The sequence below is a fragment of the Poromitra crassiceps genome (assembly GCF_964638095.1).
Source record: "Poromitra crassiceps genome assembly, chromosome: 6".
In the NCBI taxonomy this organism is placed as follows: domain Eukaryota; kingdom Metazoa; phylum Chordata; class Actinopteri; order Beryciformes; family Melamphaidae; genus Poromitra; species Poromitra crassiceps.
Genome location: NC_139627.1, coordinates 5552609 through 5570997, shown reverse-complemented (window position 1 = coordinate 5570997; position 18389 = coordinate 5552609). Strand labels below are relative to the sequence as shown.

At 48.2% G+C, this 18389-nt stretch overlaps 1 protein-coding gene and 1 pseudogene across 2 annotated transcripts in view; one reads left to right on the top strand and one right to left on the bottom strand.

Moving 5' to 3' along the window:
* magixb (MAGI family member, X-linked b) overlaps positions 1-18389 on the bottom strand; it is a gene marked incomplete at its 5' end in the record, with an annotated part of 59241 nt that overhangs the window by 4555 nt on the left and 36297 nt on the right. The window contains 8 exons of the mRNA XM_083639280.1: positions 397-535; positions 1561-1707; positions 1902-1978; positions 2082-2282; positions 13620-14048; positions 14157-14220; positions 14767-15289; positions 15984-16539. Coding sequence (XP_083495406.1) covers positions 397-535; positions 1561-1707; positions 1902-1978; positions 2082-2282; positions 13620-14048; positions 14157-14220; positions 14767-15289; positions 15984-16539 — 2136 coding nt within the window. The remainder of the gene's footprint in view (positions 1-396; positions 536-1560; positions 1708-1901; positions 1979-2081; positions 2283-13619; positions 14049-14156; positions 14221-14766; positions 15290-15983; positions 16540-18389) is intronic.
* LOC310778888 (DNA-directed RNA polymerase II subunit RPB9 pseudogene) lies at positions 11865-12245 on the top strand (annotated as a pseudogene). Its single transcript has one exon. The product of its transcript is annotated as a DNA-directed RNA polymerase II subunit RPB9 pseudogene (transcript).

Sequence of the window (18389 nt, the reverse complement as noted above, 5' to 3'; positions counted from 1 at the left end):
AGCACCGCTAACAAATGCTTCCGTTAGAGTTAAAACGTGGACGTTCCATTCATCGTCTCCCACCGGTCAGAGACCGGAAGGGGGGAGACTATCTGTGTTATTCCCCACCCCCACCCCTATTGCATCAAGTCCTGCCCTCCTCTGCCTATAGGCCACTTCCATTTCTGTCCACAAGTTTTTCCCATCATGTTGAATTTAGTCCCAAACTGTTTTTTCACTTTTTCTTTACTGACTGACCCGAGGAACTACACTGGTGGGAGACGACATGTTTACTATTTGCTTGTTTTATTACCCTAAGTTTTTACCTTCATACATTTTCATTCTATGTTGACAACTTTCCTGACAGTCAGAGGCATGGTGGCAGCTTCCTGAAGAAACTCCCAGACTGAGTCTTACCATAGTCGGGCACATAGCCATTTCCTCTCTTGAGGACCAGGTGAATGCGGTGTCCTCCTCTGCGGATCTGCTCCACGGCCTGGCTGTGGGTCATCCCCGCTGTGCTGTCCCCGTTGATCTCCACAAGCTGGTCACTCACCTGTAGGCACAGAAGACAGTACAACACACCACACACCATGATATGCAGGGCTGGCTAGGTTACTTTAAAAATGTCTTCCATCACAGCTACAGTTGCCTCATCAAAACTGCACTCAGACAGCAACATAACTGCAGGGATTGCCACAACTAATGCATTCTAATGTGCTTGTTTTCAGATGTGAGATATAAAGGTATGAATCGGAAAAAGTGAACGTTTACAAAGGCAAACCGTATTTCAGGTTTGCTTACAAAACATACACAGTTCTTCTGTACCACATGTGTACCTCAAGATGTGGAACACCTGCCACTTTCTCAGAAGTAATACTTAAATCTTTTCACAAGTACAGTATCTCTTGATATCAGATTAATTTTTTTAGGTCACATAACAGAATACAGTTACAGTTTCCCAGTTAGCATTCTATTACTACTGTGGAGAGAATGTAGAAGTTGTTGTAATACCTCCAGACCTAGGGGGCACTATCTGCAGTAAGGTGCTCTAATCTAGGACTTCCTGGTGAGAGGCTTGATAGAGGTCTGAATGAGAGGATTCTAGGTCAGTCCCTTGAGATGCAGAGAGGAGGAGGGGCTGATCCAGAGCTCTGTGACTTTGCTTTTGTAAATATTTATTATTATTATAACATTTAATACTTTTTTTAATACCTTTTTAACTTTTAGTATATTGGTCTTTATTATGTGAGAATAGTAATTTTACCACACTACCCCTTCCCTTACTACACTTAAAGGAACACTCCGCCCATTTTCAAGCAGCTTTGTATCATTAGAACATCAGTAGTATATCAGAAAACTGTAAACGGTTTTGAAGTCTGTCATTTAATTTGACAGTTATTGAGTGTTAAAGTGTGGACCAGTGACATCACTTTAATATTTGTTTGTCATAGAGCTGTATATTACTGAATAGAAAGGTTCAAGCACATACACACATGCATACAATTGCATCTTACATAGTAGTGGATGTGAATATACAGACATCATGTGAACACATTTATATACAGCAAAGTAACACACCTGGATTTTGTGGCTCCGTGAGGCCGGCCCACCCTCCATCAGGCCCAGCACATAGAGGCCCATGTTGTATTCGCTGCCCCCTCGCAGGCTGAAGCCAAACCCGGTGGGCCCGCGGTCCAGGTCCACACTGTAATACCTGGAGTCATGCTGCCAGGTGGGGAGAGAAAAGGCATTGATAATCAATCACTGCAAAATATATCAGACAGTGTCAGTGGATCAACCCAATCAATTCAATTATCACAGGAGGGAGAAGAGAGGGGAGCAGAGACAACGCGACTGCATTGACAATTTATTGCCATTCTCTCACTTAGGCACAGATAGTAATGGTGTCGCGCCCTCACCTTTGGGCGTGACCTATGACCCTTCCTGCTTCTGTGACCGGGGTCGTAGTCAGTGGTTTCGGACAGGCTTGAAGAGTCTGGAAGAAGAAAGGACCGACTAAAGGTTAAGATTCTGGGTTGAGATACGGGTGGGGGCAATGCGTTGTGTGTTACTGCGTTGTTTTGAAGCTCTGTGCTCACAGGTGCTGGGTCGGGGGATGATGGTGAGGCGCAGACTGTTGCCCGCCCGGCGCAGGATGTGAGCGAGCTCGCGGTGAGGCAGGCCCAGCACCGAGCGGCCCTCCACCGCCTCCAGGCGATCGCCGGGGCGGATCTGACCGCTCCGGGCCGCCGGGCTGCCCCGACGCACCGTCACGAACCGGTGCGGGAGCAGAGAAGCAGCTGGAGAGAGAGAGAAAGGAAAGGCAACATCGGAAACGGTTATTAAGAACTTGAATGACTTGAATTCGAATTGCGATGAATTGGCAGAATATTGGGATTGGGTTATTCTTGTCGTACGTATTTTTAGAACTTAGAAAATAGTTTAAATACAAATATAGATGCGAGTGTGCAAGATTTACTGAATTTAAGTATGACTAAAAGGTTTTCACCAATAATGTAGTGGAGCTCTAAACCACCTTGTGGACACCTCTCTCTCTTAAGCAATAAATTGCAGACTCTGTGACTTGGAAATTGCAAGAAGTTTATATTGCAAATTTGATTTACTTCCCCGATAAATTGTTCAGCTTCAGGACAAGAAAAAAGTTGCAGTTGGAACACAGAACTCTTGTCGGCCCCGAAAACCTCCCTCTTAACGGAAGGCAGTGACTAATGTATGGGCTCAAAATGTAGATACGGTAAATATAAAAGGGGCAAGATTGATCTGATCAGGACATTTGCCAGAATGCCTCAAACAAGCTGTAATTAAGCTTTAGATGGTTTTTGGCAGCGTCGAACGCTATTAAACCACTTCCAACAGTAGCCTGTCTTTACACCTCCCCCACTCTTTCTCCTTGAAACACTCTCCTCTTCTCCTTCATCTTCCCATCTATCAAGCTATCTCTCCGTCCGCTGACACACCAGGAAGCGTTTTCGCATCGCTCATTGATTTGTCTTTCTCCTCAAGAACAAACTGTCATCGAACACAAGCGTCACGCCATTATTTTTCGACCCCCCGAACCTGTCAAACTGCACATAACAGACTGTAGATATTTACTCTTTAAATTTGACACTTTATACAACGTACCAGTCTCTTCCGCTCAACTCAGCTAGGCTCCTGACTCTGCATTAGTATGCCACTGGCAATGAGAGGGAACACACATACACACACGCACGCACGAGCGCGCGCGCGCACGCACGCACGCACACACACACACACACACACACACACACACACACACACACACACACACACACACACACACACACACACACACACACACCATCTTCTCTCAGCCCCACCCACACACTGCTCACATCCCCAAAAGTGTGTATAAGTGGACTGTGTGTGTGTGTGTGTGTGTGTGTGTGTGTGTGTGTGTGTGTGTGTGTGTGTGTGTGTGTGTGTGTGTGGATGTGAGATGTAGTGCCTAAGTAATTATAAGTGTTGTGATGTGTAGAATGTGAGGACTGACAATTACTTACTGACAATTACTAACCCTAACCCATATATATATATATATATATATATATATATATATATATATATATATACAATATATACACACACATAATATTATATATAGTATTAACCCTTTCTTCAGGTCAGTCTTGTGTGACTACATCACTCTTACATGTAATTAAGCTCTGGTCAATCTCTGCGGTTGATGAGAAAAATATTGAGTGGTCTAAAAATAGATTTGCCTGCATTAATCTCCTGCGCTATCTAAAAAGCTCCTGACAGTTCTGCGTAGCATCTATCTGCCACTGTGTGTTTGCATTTCTAATTCTATTATCTTAGTAAACCCTCGATTACTCTCTCCCTGACCCCTCTCTTAAGAGTATAGCGCCCCCCGGTGACGGTGACAGCTGGCCCCTCCGGTGTCTTGCCCCCGTGTCCTTATGTAACCCATTAGGCAGCATATAAATTTTCGGACTTTAACTAAGCCTGGCTGCATAACGCTAACTCCCCTTCCATTCTATATCTTCCAGGGTAAATATAGCCTGTATAAGCTTGGGGGGTTATGAATATTTTATATGATATGTAGTGTAAGTCAGTTTGTTAGAAAGGTTCCAGATATGTGTTTATTTGTTATAGGGTAATTTGTAAATGGTCACTGGGAACTGCGAAGGTCCTTGGTGCTGTCGTCGACAGTGATCACCAGCGATGTCATTTAAATCACTGATGATGTCATAGACCTATGCTAAGGTCATGGACATTGTGACATGCAATGCCATTATACCCTATGCTAATGATGTCATAGACATGGTGAGGCCCTGAGGCTAAGTGGTGGTGGGGGTGGGGGTGGGTAGAAGGGTGATCGGGTTTTACGAGAATGTAGGGAAACAGTGGATGGATCCAGAGGGAGGCGGTCATGCAGCGTGGAGGATGCCAGTTGCCATGGAGCACCACAGAAGAAGACTGTTCTGTTTCGAGTGTACAAAGAGAGGACGAGGCACAGAATGTAGGGAAACAGTGGATGGATAAATCCAGAAGGAGGCGGGTAATGCAACATAAAGGGTGCCAACTGCCATAAAACACCACAGAAGAAGAAGAAGAAGAAGAAGAAGAAGAAGAAGAAGAAGAAGAAGCAAGTAGCAAGTAGAGTGGAGGTAGAAGATTCCTCCAAACAAGTAAGCAAGTAGTAGAAGATAAGTAGTAAATTAATAACCCTATTGTGCCTATAATAAAGTACAGTGACCGAAAGACCTTTCTCAACACCCAAACGCCAACTAAATAACAACGAATCAACCTATAGAGTCTTTTACAGCCTTCATAACACAGTTCCATCCAGATGATCATCCTGGTAGGAGCTATAATTCACAGCTGAGGGACACATCTCTGCACCCGGGCCTAATCTGGGTGACCCAGGCAGACACGGCAATCAGGTCAAATCCAAGCCAAGGCAGCTTTGCAAATATAGTCTTCTTATCATACAACATCAGCATCATACCAAACATGCAGAACACATGCTCATCCATGCTCACATGCAAACGAGGCCGCTGCATGCACACGCACACACACACACACACACACACACACACACACACACACACACACACACACACACACACACACACACACACACAAACACACACACAAAACCACACATACATACCCAGCGACACACACACGCAGAGGGAGGGACACAGATGTCCTCAGCCACACACACAGCGTCACGCACAAATGGGCACACTCACACTCTCACACACACACACACACACACACACACACACACACACACAAACCACACATACATACTGTACCCAGTGACAAACACGCAGAGGGAGGGACACAGATGTCCTCAGCCACACACACACAGCGTCACGCACAAATGGGCACACTCACACACACACCACACATACATACCCAGCGACACACACGCAGAGGGAGAGACATATATGTCCTCAGCCACACACACACACACACACACACACACACACACACACACACACAGCGTCACGCACAAATGGGCACACTCACACTCACACACACACACACACACACACACACACACACACACACACACTGCATCCAAACACAGTTTTAAATGCTCGTGTCTTTTCCTCTGGCTCTACATGCTCTCCTATCCACAGTAATCCCACTGCGGTATGGTCTGCCCTGCAGGCTGTGTGACGCACGTGCTGCACTGATGAGCACCGCTCAGGAGGTAACACAGCCCCCCCCCCCCCCCCCCCCCCGAGTCCACCGCTCAGGAGGTAACACAGCCCCCCTCCCCAATGCTCAGGAGGTAACACAGCCCCCCTCCCCAATGCTCAGGAGGTAACACAGCCCCCCTCCCCAATGCTCAGGAGGTAACACAGCCCCCCCCCCCCCCGAGTCCACTGCTCAGGAGGTAACACAGCCCCCCTCCCCAATGCTCAGGAGGTAACACAGACCCCCTCCCCACCACTCAGGAGGTAACACAGCCCCCCTCCCCAATGCTCAGGAGGTAACACAGACCCCCTCCCCACCACTCAGGAGGTAACACAGCCCCCCTCCTCGAGTCCACCGCTCAGGAGGTAACACAGCCCCCCTCCCCACCGCTCAGGAGGTAACACAGCCCCCCTCCCCACCGCTCAGGAGGTAACACAGCCCCCCTCCTCGAGTCCACCGCTCAGGAGGTAACACAGCCCCCCTCCCCACCGCTCAGGAGGTAACACAGCCCCCCTCCCCACCGCTCAGGAGGTAACACAGACCCCCTCCCCACCACTCAGGAGGTAACACAGCCCCCCTCCTCGAGTCCACCGCTCAGGAGGTAACACAGCCCCCCTCCCCACCGCCCAGGAGGTAACACAGCCCCCCTCCTCGAGTCCACCGCTCAGGAGGTAACACAGCCCCCCTCCCCACCACTCAGGAGGTAACACAGCCCCCCTCCCCACCGTTCAGGAGGTAACACAGCCCCCCCTCCCCACCGTTCAGGAGGTAACACAGCCCCCCTCCCCACCGCTCAGGAGGTAACACAGCCCCCCTCCTCGAGTCCACCGCTCAGGAGGTAACACAGCCCCCCTCCCCACCGTTCAGGAGGTAACACAGCCCCCCTCCTCGAGTCCACCGCTCAGGAGGTAACACAGCCCCCCCTCCCCACCGTTCAGGAGGTAACACAGCCCCCCTCCCCACCGCTCAGGAGGCAACACAGCCCCCCCTCCCCACCGTTCAGGAGGTAACACAGCCCCCCTCCCCACCACTCAGGAGGTAACACAGCCCCCCTCCCCGAGTCCCCACTGGTCAGGAGGTAACACAGCCCCCCTCCCCACTGGTCAGGAGGTAACACAGCCCCCCTCCCCGAGTCCCCACCAACATCGTAAAAAAACCCTCTCTTCTGCAGCCCAGAAGCCTCAGCCGGTGGTGCTGCAGCAGACATCCTGACAGCAGATATACCTCCTGCGTGACAGAGAGAGCGAGAGGAGAGCACTGTTGCTCACTGTGTGGCGCCTCCATCAGGACCGCTCAGCAGCATCATTCATAATGCAACAACTGCTGATAAATCTATTCAAATCATATTACGTGTGTGTGTGTGTGGCACACTAATGACTCCACCACACACCAACCATCAGCGAATCAGCGAATCATCAGAGGAATTCATTCTCCATTATACTGCAGATCTAGCTGGGCTCACGACTACTGTTGAATTCACGATCATCTGTTGCGAGATCTGCAATCAACCTGCCACTATCTGCTATAATAGACATGCTACAGGAGCTAGCTAGCCCTTGCGGGACCACAACATCAGTTTGATAAACTAGCTGAAATCCAGAATATGTGTGGTGAGCGCCTGCTGTGCCCTGTGGATCTAACTTTCATGTCAACAGCGCTGAAGGCCGTGCACACGAGTCGCGTGTCAAATCAAACTTTACACAGTACATACAGCAGCACATGATTTAATAGCTTTACCTCATGCACAAACGCTCAAATATGAAATGCTGTTTAGCCTGTATACCTAACCAGAAACCCTCCCCATCTCAGCGAGCATGAAAATGAGAAGCGAAGCGAATAATTACGTTTAGACTCCTTCACAGTTCTCAAAGCGGATTGTAGTCTCTCCAGCATGGCTCTTTGATTAGCATGCGCTGAAAATGAAAAACAACAACACACACAAAAATCCCAAATCCCGTGTCGTCGGCGCGGCTGGAAGCTGCTGAGGTTCACGTGTAACGGTCAGGAGCTAACATAGGCTTGATGTTGATCCTCTGTGGCTTCTCCTCTGAGAAGAAGTGCTCAGCGTAGCATTTCTCCTAAGCAACCGGCAGAGAGACAGAGAGAGAGAGATGGAGAGAGCGAGAGATATAGGTGGGAGGTGGAGGGAGAGAGAGAGAGAGAGAGAGAGAGAGAGAGCGAGGAGGCAGAGAGAGGGAGAGTTTAATCTTTTGAAAAAGCAGACTGAACGCTTTTACTGCAGAGTAAAGGGGTGTGGAGACAGAGAGTGGGCGGGAGCTTGAGAGAGAGAGAGAGAGAGAGGGAGGGAGAGAGTGAGGTGATGAAGAGGAGAGTGAAGCAGGGATGCGAGGAGGAGGGAGAGAAAGAGAGGGAGAGCAAACGATAGGGACAAGACAGGGTGAGAGCGCAGGGGAGAATGAGGACACGGAGGAGACAGAGAGAGAGGGAGAGAGAGAGAGAGAGAGAGAGAGAGAGAGAGAGAGACAGAGAGAGAGAGAGAGAGAGATGGCCCTATACAACCTTAATCTCACCATGACACCATAAATGTGTGTTAGCTCGGCCCCATAAAGCAAATTGAACTGCATGAGAATGGAACAGAGGGCAGCCATACATGACACAGGGAGGGGGGGGAGACAAGAGGGGGTAATACATACATAGCAGGGATGCTTCGGCTGTAACACTGCCATTAATAAGCGGCGCGCTAACAGCTAATAAGGGGCTGTATGTGTTTGCCTCTCAGCTAGAACATAAACTAGCCTCATTGTTCTGTCAGCAGAGGAGCTGATGGAGAAACACAGGTTGAGCTGTGGCTGTTGTGCGAGACCCAAACATGCCATCAACTAAGGTCATTCTGCCTGGAGAGGCTGGAGCAGCTGACACACACGGGGTGATTTAAAGGAAGAGAACGGGCCGCACGTAAAAGCTCTGAAGCGTTAGTTCTGAACAGGCCCGCGGGCTGTGTGGGGGGGTTCTGCACGATCATCGGACTATTGATTCCATCGACAATCTGATCAAGTGAACAGTAAGCAAAAGCACACGCACACACACACGCACACACACACACACACACACACACACACACACACACACATGCTCACTGAGAAGCACCTAAAGCCTACTAGTAGGTGCATGCATCCCTACACACACACACGCATGCTCACTGAGGAGCACCTAAAGCCTACTAGTAGGTGCATGCATCCCTACAGACACGCACGCACACACACACACACACACACACACACACACACACACACACACACACACACACACACACACACACTCTCTATTCCTACCCACCCCTCGAATCCTGACTCTCCACCACCTTCCTATATCCCGAGCTACGGCCATTTTCCCACTAAACTCACTAAACGTCCACGAGTGACTGAGTGATTGACTGAGTGACCCCGGCCAGACCGCTGGTCCAGCGCCGTGGTAAAAACAGACAGATGACAGCGCAAGTTCATTCAAAAACTGGAAAAGGCAAAAAGACAAGGTGAAAAGCATTAGCCAAACTGTTAGTGTACCAGCAGCAGCAGCATGCAATATGATGCCAAAACACTCTTTTTAATAAAATCTTTTACTATGTGTGTGTATCAGCCAGGGTAGGAAATAAGCGGGGGCTCTGGGCAAAATGCCCACAAAAAGATCTAAAATTGCCCTTGGAATTGGGATGACGGGGGCTTTCATTGCCCCCGTTATTTGCAAAGTGTGACTCAAAGTAGCTAGTTCACTAGCTATTAACTTAAGAATATGCATTTTTTTTTATATGCAAACCACCCACTGAGTCATGACTAGAAACAGATCGAAATGAAATAGAAATAGTCGCGCCTTGCAACATTCAATAAAACTGCCCTGGAAATGATTTAAAAAAAAAGCCCCTGAAACATATTTCACAAGGGCAAAAAAGGCCCTTGTCAAAAAAGAGTTAATCTCCTACCCTGGTGTGTGTGTGTAGAGGTGTGTGCCTCTGAAAGGTAGTTGAGGTAATAATATACACAGTCTCTCGGGCACAGAAGAGGCTAACGGCGGGGACACACCACAAGTGTCTCTGTCGTGGAAGTGTGGCGTCGCAGAGGCAGTTTCAGAGTGCCTGCCCACTAGACGCGAACAAAATCCCCCCCCCTGCATGCTGGGATACCGGGCGACATGAAGACGACGAACGACAAGACGAGAGGAGGGGACCAATGCAAAATAGACCAATGCAAAATGGAAAGACAGCAAGTACAGCCAATGAAGCTGCAGCACCAAGAGACCACCAGCAGGGCAGGGCTAAACAGGGCGAAGGCGACTCCACATGAATTGTTCGCTTATGGGCAGGGACCGTCATTTGGGACGTCCTTTTTTCAGGAGAACCGCGTGCAGCCAGGCATGAAGTCAGTACAAGTTGTGACTGGCGAGGAGCAAAACAGAGCGCTTCCGGTGTGAATGGCCAGGCTCCCGCTCGACGCTTCTGTGACGCGCTGCGACGGAGACGTTCCTGGTGTGTCACAGGCGTAAGTGGTGGGATCTGCTTGTATACAAAGGTGGTACTAGGCGGTATCTCAATTGCTGCAATAAGGTTTGACCCAGAAAAAAAGTGTTACTAGTTTTTGGCCACCAAAACAACCAAATATATCTGGTGATTATGGTGATTAAAAAAAATACTATGAGAAATATTAAATAGCAAATTAATGTACTGTAAAGGCATTGAGAAGGGCGGTTGTCCTAATTTCCTTCCACAAGGCAGATCCGACCTGTGAACTTGGGAGAACACGATGATACATCATGAGTCATTCAGTGGCACACAGCCACTTTTTAATCTGCAATCACCTAATGGCCTGTCTGTCTGTTCACAACAGCATCCAACTGAAACATCTTTCCATGGGCAGGTAACCAGAGGCCAGACGCTGAGCCAAGTTCAACTAATACCTTCTTTTACATTGTTACAGCGTGGCCACTAGGGGCCCGAGGCGTCTATACTGTAAGAGGGTATGTGTGTGTGTGTGTGTGTGTGTGTGTGTGTGTGTGTGTGTGTGTGTGTGTGTGTGTGTGTGTCTGTGTGTGTGTGTGTGTGTGTGTGTGTGTGTGTGTGTATGTATGTCCCCACAAAAGACAGAAAGAAAGAAAGAAAGAAAGAAAGAAAGAAAGAAAGAAAGAAAGAAAGAAAGAAAGACAGAAAGAGGCCAGGTCACTGATGGATGATGTCATACAGTTCTATGTCAGCAGGAAACGCCAGCACACAAAAAAGTATGAAGGTTTAATACCTGAAGTCTGGGTAGGGCAGCAGCACAGCACAAACAGTTTCTGCACAGAGGCCTTCCTCAGTGTTGAGACTGAGGAACACAACACTGAGGAGGCCTTCCTCAGTGTTGAGACTGAGGAACTCAACACTGAGGAGGCCTTCCTCAGTGTTGCGACTGAGGAACACAACACTGAGGAAGGCCTGTGTGCCGAAACTGTTTGTGCTGTGCTGCTGCCCTACCCAGACTTCAGGTATTAAACCTTCAAAAAACTGACTTGATATTGTTTGTGCCCTGCACCGAAGTTATTTCTTTGGAGTGTGCTCACTGTTCACTTTTTCCCTTATACAGTTCTATGTCCCCACGAAGGAAAAGAAAGTGGCCAGGTCACCGATGATGGCACAGGGCTGACACCGACCAATTGTGATGTCATCGGTGATGATGTCAGCAGTGAGTGAGTGATGTCATCATTGTTGATGTCATCGGTGACAGCAATTGTGATGTCATCGGTGATGATGTCACTGATGTTGTCATCAGTGATATCATTCGAACAATTTTTTGTTTCTTCTTTTCCAAACAACAAGAGAGTGTAGAAAAGGCCCTTCCCGACTGATGAGACCATGCACATGATGTCATGGACTTGACCACCGTAATCGGTGTCACTCCACTGTGAGGTCATTGATGATGTCGCTGCAGCTGTGAGGTCATTGATGATGTCACTGCAACTGTGAGGTGATCGATGATGTCAGAAGTGCATCGATGAGGTCATAAGTGATGTCAGAAGTGCAGCTGTGATGTCATCGGTGATGTCACACATGCCAAGCTATAAAATAAGCGATGTACCCTCTCTGCTTTCCATAAAACACCACCTCTCTCTGCTCTCTCCGACTCTGTTGTTCGACTACCACGTGCTTGATCTGCATTTTTCTTCATCAAGAAGTTCTTCCAATGGATTTAGACAGCGGCGCCTATGAACCGGGATTCGTCGGGATTCGGTTTTGTCAAGGATGTAACAACATGTTGTATCCCAAAGAAGACAAGAGGAAGCGTATCCTGCTCTATGCCTGCAGGAACTGTGACTACCAACAGGAGGCGGACAACAGCTGCATCTACGTCAATAAGATCAGCCACAAGGTGGATGAGTTGACACAGATCATCGCCGATGTATCTCAGGATCCAACGCTGCCCAGCACAGAGGATCACCCCTGTCCCAAATGTGACCACAAGGAGGCAGTGTTCTTCCAGTCTCACAGTATGAAGGACGAGGACGCCATGAGACTGTACTACGTCTGCACTGATCGCAAGTGCGGCCACCGATGGACCGAGTAGGCGATGATGGAGAGGTGAAAACATGGAGCATGGCAGCCCTCTGCAAGCTGACGGCTCAGCTGACGCATTCGATTGGCTCAACTCAAACAGGGCAGCCCTCTTTATAAATCTGCCTGCCTAACATGGCTGCTTCCTCTGCAAGCTGTTTGCAACCCACCTCCTCCCCAGCTCCTCCTTTCATGCTGTGTCTGACTTCAACAATGTCATTTCTGTTGTCATTGTTGCTGCTCTGCTCTGTACCTGGGGGTCTTTTGCTGCTCTCCTTGCCTAAAGGCTTTCCATGTATGCTCATGGAGGGGCAAGGAGCTCCCAGAACAGAGCCATACCGCCAAATATCACTTGTGCAAATATCAATAAAAGCTTTATTTGTGACTAAAGTGGTCCTGACTGAAATTATGTATCTATAAAAGCTGTGCAGTCAAGCTGTGCACTTTTTTGGAGCACTTGCCTGGTGATTTGTTAGGATTCAGCAATGCAGGTTATCTTATGACTTGCGTTGCACCTCATCTTGTGAATCCAGTGTATCAAAAGCTTTTTGACTGATGTCGTTTAGTTTTCAAATGTCTGCACTGTCAGATTAAAAGGACCAATTGTCGGGTGGCTGAGTGGTTAGCGCTGTTGCCTCACAGCAAGAAGGTTGTGGATTTGTTTTTTATTTTTTCAGACAATTTTTTCGTCGCTTTTTCAGAAATTCACTCCCGACGTGTACACATCTGTACGTGTATACATCTGTACACAGCCTTAAGATGAAATCATGAAAATGAATGAAATGTAAAAAACATTAAATAAAAAATGCTCCGGAGGCACTAATTCCAACTCTTTCACGCCATTTCTTAGTTGTAATGAACTATTCTTCAAAAGGTGAGTTATCATTCATTGCATCATGTTATGGTTTTCTCTTGCGGTTTCTAAGCAAAATGTTGTAGTCGGGTAAAGGGTTTACTTGGATTTGGAAATCAGGGAACTGAAGGCAAACAAGTTTGAGAACCACTGATCTATGTTGTGTGTAGATATGATTTAGTATATGACTGTGATGATGTAAAGCCCTTTGAGATATGCTTACCGTATGATAAGGGGCTATAACTGAACCAGAATTGAACTAACCAAACTGGATTTGTGATGTAATAGTCGTCATGAGGTCATCAGTGATGATGTCATCATCAGTGATGACGTCATCAGTGATGTCACTCGAGCAATTGTGATGTCATCGGTGATGATGTCATCAGTGAAGATGTCATCAGTGAGTGATATGGCGGTGCCATAAAGCTGAATGGCCACACCGCTGCAAAGGTTTGCGCTTGTTGGATTTATGGCAAAAGAACAAGCGTGAATTGGCTATGTGCCAGGCAGGCTGTGTCTGGATGATCTGCTCACCTTTGCCATTTTCCACATCTTGCGAGGCGATGACGAAGCCGAAGCCCTCCCCCGGCTTTCTCTTCAGCTCCACGTCGAAGCCGCGCGGCAGCCGGGTCCGCCCCCCGGCCCCGCCCTGCCTCTCCCGACCCGGCCCGGGAGTGGTGCCGCTGTCCCCCTCGTCCTCCAGGCCTGTGTTGAGCCAGTCTTTGGGCTCCATGGTGAGGGTCACCGGGATCGACTCCAAGAAACTCGTGCTCTGGACCAGCGGGCGACGCGCCGGCGGCGCCGGGGAGGAAGGGTTACTGGCGGAGGTGCGCGGCCGAGGCAGGAGGGCGTCCGGGGGCGGGGAGGAGTTGTCCGTGGCCACGGGTGGGGGAGGCGGGTGGAGCAGAGGCGGGGGCAGTCTCCGGATGCAGCTGGGGGAGACGGAGGAGGAGTGATAGATGCCTGATAATGAGAGAGAAAATGACTGTGAGATTGATTTGCGCCACAGGTGTTCACTCTGGGCTGTCAATCAAACGTGTTGTCTGCAGAGAGTGTGAATAATGCATGGACCTCCTCTGTAAACCAGTAAGATGACCTCTCCCTGTTTGGTGTGTTCCTGGAGAATCCTTTGGACCTGGAGGGAGAACGAGGCAAACATGTACTTACGCTATATAGCGCATTTCATACACAAGCCAATTCAATGGGCTTCACACATAAAACATTAAAAAACCAACTTGCTCAGGGCCACATTTACATATGGCAATACAACAAAACATTTTGAACCAAATTGACCTATTCCCCTGGCAAACTTTACTCTATACTAACTTATTCAGAGGTAAATTACCAATTCCCGGAGTTTAAAATCCTCCTGTTTTAACTTACTTAGGGAAACATTTACATAAATTGACATATTAAAAAGAAAGAAAGAAAGAAAGAAAGAAAGAAAGAAAGAAAGAAAGAAACAAAGAAAGAAAGAAACAAAGAAAGAAACAAACAAAACAAAACAAAACAAAATAAATAAATAAATAAATAAATAAATAAATAAATAAATAAATAATATCATCTTATCTTATCTGACTTCTTACTACTACTACTAGAGTGGTGGGATTGTTCAAAAATCTGTGACTCCAGTCTCCTCTCCTCACCTCTCCTCCCCTCTGCTCTTGTATCTCTCTATTACCTGTGCAAAGCTGAGACTCTGGACGTCGGCCCCGTTGATTTTGACAATAGCGTCCCCCGGCTGTAGGGAGTTGCACTGCTTCCTGTCCCAGATCCTCTTGACCACGGTCATCCAGCCCCCTGGGCCGGCGGCCGTCACGCTGAAGCCCAGGCCTCCTTCGCTCTGGCCCAGGGCCACCGGCACCAGCTCCCCTGCGCTCCCGCGCCCGCCGCCCAGACTCACGGCGCCCGGAGACATGGAGCGGCGGGGGCTGGGGAAGCCGTTGAAGGTGCCTCGGTGGTGGTCAGGGCTGGGAGGCGGTCTGAGGTGCGAGGAGGAGGAGGTCGTCTGCGGCCTAAAGAGGCGGGGGGGAGCGCTGCGCGGGCCCCCGGGCGATGAGGAGGGCCTCTGCTGGGACTGAGGCAGGGGCAGCCGGGAGCCGGGCAGGGTGCAGGTGGAGAGGTCGCTCTCAGACGACTTGGACGTCCCGTAGTGAGGGGGCGCCGACAGCGAGTTATTGTTGTGATTACGGATCATAGAGGCCCTTAGGAACAAGAAGAGAGGGATGTTGTTGATCAAATATAATAATAACGAAAGTAGACGAGTGCACGATGAACCTTTGTTGTTGAGACAGAAGAGATTAGTGCCAACAGAGATGTACCTGAATTATTGCATACATTTAATTTGTCGTGTTCATATTGAATAGATATTGATATAGATATTGAATAGATAGATTTGTTCCGTTTCCTCAAATCCGATTGAGGTTGAGAAACGCACCTGAGGACTTGGGAAAAGCAAACAAGCAATCATTGCGTCCAACAACATCGCCGAGTGTACTGGTAGGTACTGCTATTTCTAGGTTTTGAGCAATTCTGAACATATATAACTCTCTGATGTGGTTTCCACAGAAATGTAATGATGAATTGAATTCCCAAGCGAAATATAGCTAGCCGAGTGAAACTGCTCCGACATTGTTGGATTTAATCTTTGCATGTTTACTTTTCTTAATTCCCCCCCGGGCATGTATCAGAGAGCTCAATCTGAACTGTTAGAACTAAAACTAGTTAAAAAGTTAAACTCAATTTTTAGGATTTATTAAAAAACAATCTTTATTGAATTCAACAGCTCAATAGGAATTGACAAATTCACAAATGTATGCAATTCAAATACAGTTTCTCCTGGCGCTATTCTCTCTCGATATATGACTTACTTTGTACCTTATCTATAGATTTTTTTACCTGTGTGAGCCAATGGCAGAAACCACTTCGCTGTCACTCTGGCTGGCCAGTGTCGGGTCGAACGACTGCAGCCTGGCTAAACTCCTGAGGGAGCGAGGCGGGCGCACAGGCGGAGAGTAGGTGGCGTTGCCTATACTGGAGCGTCTGTACGGCGGTTGCAGTCTGGCGGCGACGACGGACGTGGCGTTCCCGTTGGCGTCTAACTCCAGCAGCACGCCCGGCTCCATGTAGCTCCCGTGGTGGTGGTGGTGGTGATGGATGCCGTTGAGGTTAAGGTGCTCCTGGGTCTGGAGGGTGGGTGTCGGGAGGCGAGTGCGGCGCTGGTGCAGAGGCTGAGGCTGGGTGGTCGTGGGCAGCAGCAGGGTGGGGTCCCCGTGGTCGGGCAGCCCGGGCGAGGGCTGCTTGGGCCGGCCGTCGGGGTTGTAGAGCATGGGGTACCCCCGCCTGACCTCCACGTCCACGCCGAGGCCCACGGGCACCGACTTGAGCATCTCCACCACCTCTTTGTGAGACACCCCCAACACACACACGTCGTTGACGTACACCAGGATGTCCGCTAGAAAGGCAGAAAGGGTTGCTGATGCATTATGGATCTCAACTAGGGATGCACCGATCCACATTGTTTTCACTTCCGATCCGATTCCGATACCTGAATTTGGATATCAGGCGTTTTGACGGTACGATTTTTTTTAAACTGACATATTTGTGTCGAGTCCACCCCTGGGGATACACAGTGATCGAACCAGGCGTTTTGACGGTACGATTTCTTTTAAACTGACATATTTGTGTCGAGTCCACCCCTGGGGATACACAGTGATCGAACCAGGCGTTTTGACGGTACGATTTCTTTTAAACTGACATATTTGTGTCGAGTCCACCCCTGGGGATACACAGTGATCGAACCAGGCGTTTTGACGGTACGATTTCTTTTAAACTGACATATTTGTGTCGAGTCCACCCCTGGGGATACACAGTGATCGAACCAGGCGTTTTGACGGTACGATTTCTTTTAAACTGACATATTTGTGTCGAGTCCACCCCTGGGGATACACAGTGATCGAACCAGGCGTTTTGACGGTACGATTTCTTTTAAACTGACATATTTGTGTGGAGTCCACCCCTGGGGATACACAGTGATCGAACCAGGCGTTTTGACGGTACGATTTCTTTTAAACTGACATATTTGTGTCGAGTCCACCCCTGGGGATACACAGTGATCGAACCAGGCGTTTTGACGGTACAATTTCTTTTAAACTGACATATTTGTGTCGAGTCCACCCCTGGGAATACACAGTGATCGAACCAGGCGTTTTGACGGTACGATTTCTTTTAAACTGACATATTTGTGTCGAGTCCACCCCTGGGGATACACAGTGATCGAACCAGGCGTTTTGACGGCCCGATACCGATATTATGCCGATACCAATATTTTTCTTGAATATACAGTATAGGCAAAGATTTGGCCAATTAAAGATTTTTTTTTTAAATATACCTTGCAAAAAGCAGACAAAATTAAGAAAATATACAAGGCAAAGAAGGATACTAGTATACATGGGCAAATTACGGCCAGCTGGAATTGAAAAAAGAAAAGAAAAAAAAAGAAACGTTTTTCCCTGATTCCGATTCGTGAATTAGTGCCAATATCGGCACCCGATACCGATATTAAATCGGATCGGCCCCATCCCTAATCTCAACTTCAAAATGTCCTGCCTAATACTTCATATTGCCCTCACACTCAAACACTTGCATCCACTTCCATCATTGTAAAATGCTTGGTTGGCCTGTGCTGTGTGAGTCTGTGGCCTGTTTGAATGAGTCTGACCGTTGTCGTGCACACGAGGCTGCAGACGAGTGTTAGTTCACACATGAAACGCTGCCTGTGTGTTTTGTGTCAATGTGGACTAATCCAACCAACTAATCTCTCTAAACCAGCCTATTAACAGATATGAGAACCAGATCCCTCCCCACAGAGACAGCCTGTGCTCTGGGTTCCTAGAATAGCAATATATGTGGTGTGTGTGTGTGTGTGTGTGTGTGTGTGTGTGTGTGTGTGTGTGTGTGTGTGTGTGTGTGTGTGTGTGTGCGTGCGTGCGTGCGTGTGTGTGTGTGCGTGCGTGTGCGCGCGCCTATCTGTTGAGTGTGTATGACTGCATAATGCATGTTTGATGATAGCTAGAGTGCTAGCAATTAAGATTAAGGATTGATTGCGATATAGACTTGCTGTGAGAGATTAGAAAATTCCCAAACCATAATCTAAAAGGGCGCGATAGAGAGAGCAAGAGATATATATAGATAGATAGATATATAGATAGACAGATAGACAGATAAATAGATAGATAGATAGACATAAATAGACAGATAGATAGATAGATAGATAGATAGATAGATAGATAGATAGATAGATAG